Consider the following 6638-nt stretch of genomic DNA (forward strand, 5'->3'; position numbering starts at 1 on the left):
GGACATGTCTCAAGGATGAAAGATCACCACCTCCACAAGATCTTGCTTTATGGTGAACTTGCCACTGACTGCTGCAAGAGAGGAGCCATGAAGAAAAGATACAAGGACTCCCTGAAACATCTCAACCTTGGCCATATTGATCACCATAACTGGTCTACTCTGGCCTCAAATTGGGAGGCCTGGAGACACACCATCTATAACACTGCTGCTTCCTTTGAGAACACACGCAGGATCACTCTCAAGGAGAAAAGACAACGCAGAAAGAACCGTGTCTTGCAGAATATACCACTTAACGAGTCTTTCTGCTGTGCCTTTTGCAATTGGACATGTCCATCTCGTATTGGCCTCATAAGCCACCGGCGTGCTTGTAACAAACGTGGATAGAACCTTCTTAAATCTTTGTTCGCAAAGCCTAGCCATGATATTCATCTCAATACATATGCTGACACTTGAAATCTTGACTTTGTTGCATATTTTGATGTTTGATTTTTCCTCAGGCTCTAACCCCAGGAGCATGACAACTCTTGTATCTTCTTTGAGAAATTAAAGAGAGAATTTGTGTCTGGGAGGTCCTCTGAGTCTGGCTAACATGAGACTCATAAAAGTGGATCTCTACAACCTCCGAGTGACTGACGAGGTAAAAGAATGCTGACTCCATGACTACTCTATCGCTCTAACTCACTATAAATCTGCCCTGCAGCTGAAAGAAGCCATCTGATTCCCATATCTGCACAGAGTAAGCACATTTTTCCAAACAGATGGCCAAAGAAACAGATTATGTCACTAATCTGGTGCAAAACTGCTTGTTTGTTTCTTTGTTTTCTTGATTTATGTGTCATAGAGATCAATTTGCATAGCTGCATGAATACTTGTGCTGATAAATAGAAATGTATAGCTAGGGAGAAGAAGAAAAGTATGGCCATCCTTTTGGACAGTAAAAGTGAATTTATTCTATTTAAAAATGTACATATAGCTGTGAACTGACTCAGACAACTAGATGATAACAACTTCTATATAGCCCTCCTCAAGTTTTCACCTGTTCTTTTTCTCCTGACATGGACTGCTGAGAGGGAACATCTCTCCAGCAGTAGAACTCCCTATGACTTTGGATGGCAGGAATTTCAATTACCATCCCATAGGCTGACTAGCTCCCTTTTACAGAACCATTGTTTTTCTTCATCCAAACATAAGTAAGGCTAACTAAGAGAGTTGTCAGTAGCTCTATCCTTCTCAAGCTTCTGTCACCCAAGATGCTGCTCTGCATACTATGTTATTCGAAGAGTTAGTAAACTGAACTCATACTTCTATTTGAAAAAACTAGAGAAAATCTAAAGTGAAATTCAATGTGCAAAACATTCAATCAAAAACCAAATTGCAATCTCAATTGTGGAGTAATGTCAAGAAAAGGCAAGTCAGTCTGATAACAACAATGCAGAGTAATGCAGGCTCAACAATTTACTTTTGTTCTTAATGAAAAAATGAAATTCTCAGTGCCAGGCATGCTCTACTACAAGCATAATTAAGACACTGATGCTGATCTAAATTGGAAACACAAGCAAAACAGAAGAATAAGAGATTTTTCTTTGACTTCAATGTAGTAGTAATTGACCCTTATATTTTATTGTTGTTTTCGTTTATTATTATTATTATCATCATCACCATTATTATCATGATAATTATTATTATTATTTAGGTACAGGACCCATTCTTCCACAGTTTTACAACACAAGAAACACAACCTGAACATTTTGAGCTGTATTTTTACAGTGAAGTACTGAAGAAGTGTGTGATCCTCCATCGCTACTTTATTGTTGTGGGACTTGAGCATTTTCCATATCTCTGGTCGGAACACACTCTAGCTTCATTTTGCCAGCATGATGAAATTAGATGTACAACAGGCATTCAGTACACACTAAAAAAAATCTGTGTGCAGAGGCAGAGGTGGAGTTGGAGTGTGCTCCATCAGACCTACGTGGAGCAAGCTCCTGTGAGAGCCAAACCCTGGACATATGTGAAGAGCTGCAAAATCCCAGTCTGTGCATGATTAACTACCTCCACTGAAAAGCTTTTAAGGTTGCATCTTAATCCCTGTTCCTGAAACATGACTTACTGGTATAGAATCAGAGCTCTGAAGAGAATCCCATTCTATAGGTTTTCAGATTAGCACAGAGATCATGGTGGATACTTGGTGGATACCAGTGTAGCAGATTCATTCACCTCCAATTATACCTTTTTATTTCAAATTCCCTTTTGTTATCACAAGCATAATCATATTTATCTGGTTTTTGAAGATTTTTTCAGTCTGAAGAGACTGATTCCCTATTTTTTTTCCTCTGATATCACTTCTCAGACAGGTAAATTCAATTGAACAGCTATTAATGTCTCTATGAAAGCAAGATGAAGTTTTCACATAATGTAGTATTGACACTAAAGCACAGAGAATAAAACAAAAAATAGACAAATATTTATTTGCATTATTTAATGGACTTGTTTTGGCCAAGATGTCTGTTCTTTGTTATTTGCTTTCCATATTCATTTGAACGATGAGATTTTATTGGAACCAACGCTCATAGAAAATGAAGTTAAAAGTCATGAGTGTTTGCAGAGACCAAACATTTAATTCAGACAAAAATAATCAGAATGGAAATGCTTTCTCACTCTGTGCAAGATCACAGTAAATCATACAGAAGAACCCTACAAAACAAGGCAATATATGACTGATTTTAAATCACAAGTTTGAAAGAGAAAATATATTTAAAAGAATGCACATTCAAAGATGTTGTCTGATAGAATGCATTAAAAAACCGAGTTAACATTCAGTGTTACATGGAATTTATAAAAGACAACTAGGATTAGTTAAAAAATTTTGTTTAAACTAACTTTAAAAGGAAAACTGTGTTTTCTACTGTTTTTTTGTGTACACTTTAAAATGTTTATTTCCACTAATTTCACCACAAGATCCGAAAGATCTAAACTGAGTTTTCAGCTCCAAGCTTTCAGTTGTTAGCTGATATATTTCTCACAAGGACAGTATATTTTAATTTTGGAATTAAAAATTAGTACTCAATATTGCTCAGTAAGTTTGTGTGCTGGTTTAAAAGTTAACCAGCAGGGGGAATGAACCCAACTCAAAGGAGAGATTATAAGTCAGAATAACAATTTATTAAAATAATACAGTAAGTACAATAATACAAACAAACAATTGGTCTCAACCCACAAAAACCCAAATGTGTAACCCAGTACCCTGGGGCCTGAACAAAGTGGTGTTCCTTGGGCCCTGTTTGAGTCCAAAGTAAAGGGAGAGGGGAAGAACCTGCTGGTGGGAGAGCTGCTGCAGTCTGGCCAGAACTGGTGATCGCAGTCCAGTGGTGGTCTAAGTCTGGTTGAGAGCGATGAGATGCAGCCTTCCTCTGGATCCCACGAGTGGGTTGAAAAATGTTCCAAAACTCCAAGATTATATATCCTCCAGTTCAGGCAGGAATGCTTGGTACTCCCCTCAGGGCGGGGAGTTCACAAAGGGTGTGAGGACAGAAACATCCTTCTATCTCACAGGCCTCTTAACACCTAGTTTATAGCCTGAGGAGTCAGGCTCTATGGGTAGAAGGTGCGAATAGTCTATTGACAACAATAGTCTAGTTTCTGGGAAATGACATGGAAGGCTATAGAATACAGTTTTGGGTTACACCCACCATGATGAACTGATCTCAGCTGTCCTAACTAGGACAACAAGACAACAAAATGGTTGTTTTAAAGGGTTAACAACCTGCCAGAACATCCAGAAGTTGAGGTACTGGAATACTGGAGATGAGACACTGGAAAAATTGCAGGCGTTTTTTCCATTTCCATAGCACCCTTTAATTACAGAGGCCTGTGTTTTACCACATCCTATTTCTTCTGCAGTGCTGCTTGAAGAGGATGCATATTTGAGAGAGTGATCCAGTTTTTTCTTGCTGTGTGGTGGTTTGTGTCTGCGTGACCCCATGTTCCCACCTCACTGTGCTCCATTCACACCTCACATTTAACATTAGAGTCTGGGATTCTTGTCACAGCAGAGCTGCAGAGAGGGGAGGAAAGAATCCTGGTTTCTCTTTGTGCATTGGTGGTAGGATGGTGGGGAAAGCAGTTTTGTTGGCTGACAGATGGGAAATCAGCCCAGAAAAAACACAAGTATCCATTAGGAGACAAATGCAGAGCTCTCCAGGAGGAATGATGCTATCTTAATTTAATGAGAATTCAGGAGATGCTGTACACTCCTGTGGCAGTATCTCATCATTCTGTTTTTGGATTTCTTCCCAGTACATTGACTCTGCTGACCTGGAGCCCGACACGCTGCAGGAGGAGCCCGTGCGGTACCACGAGGCCTGGCAGAAGCTGTGTGGGGCTGAGTAAGGCTCTCCTTCCCTGGCCATTTCCTGGGAGCATGGCTGAGAAACCTGCTGTTGTTGACAGCTTTGGGATCAAGGGCCTCCCTGGAGACTCTTTCCTTAGGCACTGCACCAGCACTGACGTGGCCCCACACACCTCTCCGGGACACTGAGGATAAGATGTTAAATGGAGAATTGTTAAATAAGTGAGGGAGGTGGTGAAAGGCAGCAGGGGGGATGTGCCCAGACTCACTTGCATGATCAGGGGGAAAGAGGGTGAGAGGAAATAAGGAGAAAGGAAAGGTCCTGATAAAGGCTGTAAAAGCCAAAGTGGGAATGGAAGGTGTAAATGAGGTATAAACTACTTTAAAGTGTGAGAAGGTAGGATGCAGAGGAGTGCCAAGAATTAGCACAAGGGGGGCCTGTTGCCCCTCAGGGTTTGAGTGGGATCAGGAGAACAAAGAACCTCCTGCAGAGTTTGGTGTTAGGACAGCCTGACACTCACTGCAGCCAGTGACTTCCTCAGCACAGGCCTGGCTGGGTGGTGTGTCTGCAAACACGTTTGGTGCAGAGCATGAGTCCCACAACATGAACCATTCCAATATGGTAACCTGTGTTGTATTTGGGATCTCTCTTGGGAGGGTAAAATTGGCATTTATAAAATATTTTGCTGACAGTTCAGTGACATTTTATGTGACTGTTCATGTGGAGCCATATGGAAATGGTGCTGCAGCCAGGCCCTGCCATGAAGGCTACTTCAGAGCCCTTTTCAGGAGGGAGGTCTTGCAAGTCCAAGGTTTTATGGGAGGGAAGTGGTACATGGGTTTGGGGGAAGCACACTGGTGAGCCCATGTGATTGGACTCTCTTCATCCTCATGCAGTGGAGTTCTGGTTCCTGGTGGATTTGGTGTTCGAGGAACAGAAGGCAAAATTCAAGCTATTTCCTGGGCAAGAAAACAGAAAAAACCCTTCTTAGGTGAGAAACATGCTTCATCCTCAAGAAGAAATAAAGCAAGGAAGGAGGTTGAATAACAGCAAGAGCTCCCCTGGTTTTCATTGGTGTGCAGTTGTGAGGGGCTGAGTAGGACAGGAATCTGTGCTCAGCTGAACTGGGAATGCAGCCTCATCCCCAGTGAGCTCTGAAGTGGTTGGAGTTGGCTGGGATGGGATGACAAGGAATCTCTGTAATGAGGGGGTGGGAGTCTTGGAGGAAGTTTCAGAGGAGACTGTAGGGATCTTGGCACCAAGAAACTCGTGACTGCATTTCAGTGAAATGGCTGTGGTGAGAGACTGGAACTGAGGTGTGAGTAGGGCGTGGGGAAAGGGAGGGCAGGGGAGCTGGTCAGGGCACAGACCCCAAAATCCCAGTCAAGGTCTGCCTCCTCCAGGTGTTCCTCTGGCTCGGGATGCTCTGTGAAGGTGTGTGTGCTTTGCACTATGGGCTCAGAGGTGCTTGTCCTGATGATCCATGTGCTGCCCTTCCCTCTGCAGGAGTCTGCTTGGGAATGCAGTTGGCCGTGGTGGAGTTTGCTCGCAGTGTTCTTGGCTGGCAAGGTAATGGCACAAAACCCTTCCTGCCTTCTGCTCATTTCTTGGATTGCTTGAGTAATACCTGTGATTGTTTTTTATTTTAAATACCTGTAACTTTTAATGTTTCCCATCTCCTTTGCTAATTCAAAGGAGAAAGAACAATTGCTTTCTGGGCTCCACTGCTTGGACTGGGTGGGTCCCTGTTAACAAAATTCTGTTCACAGAGTGCTAAATTGAGTTCTCAGCCTGACTCTGAGTCTCACCAGGAGTGAGGGTGGGGAAGAGGTGTTTCTTGGAGCATTCTGCTCCCTCCTTCCCTGCCTTTATTTCTGTATTTGAAGCTGTTGAATGTGTGTTTTTCCTGAATGACCCTTATTGTTCATCAGTGACTGCATGAGGTGGGTTGCCCCAAGATTGCAGCCTCTGAAATGGATACCAGGCAGTGCTGACAGTCCCATTCCTGCTGCCTGGGATGAGCTCTGTGCCTGTGAGGGGCTCAGCACGGTTGGGGATGGGAAGCAGCCGAACCTGGGGCAGGTCTCTAAGTGCCTGTTGTGGTGTGAGGGAATTTGTAATTGCTGAATGTTATGTTGCAGATGCGAACTCGACAGAATTTGACCCCAAAACTGCTCATCCAGTGGTGAGTTTATGGTGATTTGCTTGTAATATCCTTATATACTGTGTCAGACTGCTCTGCACATCCCTGGGCACGTTTGTTCAGAGCAGCTGTGGCTGCCCCATCCC

General features: G+C 42.9%; 1 protein-coding gene across 1 annotated transcript; it reads left to right on the forward strand.

Moving 5' to 3' along the window:
- The first annotated feature begins 589 nt into the window (after positions 1-589).
- LOC115307935 (CTP synthase 1-like) lies at positions 590-6564 on the forward strand. Its single transcript, XM_029964345.1, has 5 exons — positions 590-637; positions 4297-4385; positions 5246-5340; positions 5856-5918; positions 6491-6564. Exons 1-5 carry the CDS (start codon positions 590-592, stop codon positions 6547-6549), a joined length of 354 nt encoding a protein of 117 aa, XP_029820205.1. The 3' UTR covers positions 6550-6564.
- Positions 6565-6638: the final 74 nt, after the last annotated feature.

Source organism: Manacus vitellinus, unplaced genomic scaffold, assembly GCF_001715985.3.
Source record: "Manacus vitellinus isolate BGI_N305 unplaced genomic scaffold, ASM171598v3 ctg7180002428779_pilon, whole genome shotgun sequence".
NCBI lineage: Eukaryota > Metazoa > Chordata > Aves > Passeriformes > Pipridae > Manacus > Manacus vitellinus.

Bases quoted from the DNA above. Each gene is read 5' to 3' on its own strand.
- LOC115307935 (XM_029964345.1), top strand. From the start codon at position 590: ATGAGACTCATAAAAGTGGATCTCTACAACCTCCGAGTGACTGACGAG. The intron at 638-4,296 runs GTAAAAGAATGC...ATTTCTTCCCAG, and splicing joins ACCTCCGAGTGACTGACGAG to TACATTGACTCTGCTGACCT. The intron at 4,386-5,245 runs GTAAGGCTCTCC...ATCCTCATGCAG, and splicing joins CAGAAGCTGTGTGGGGCTGA to TGGAGTTCTGGTTCCTGGTG.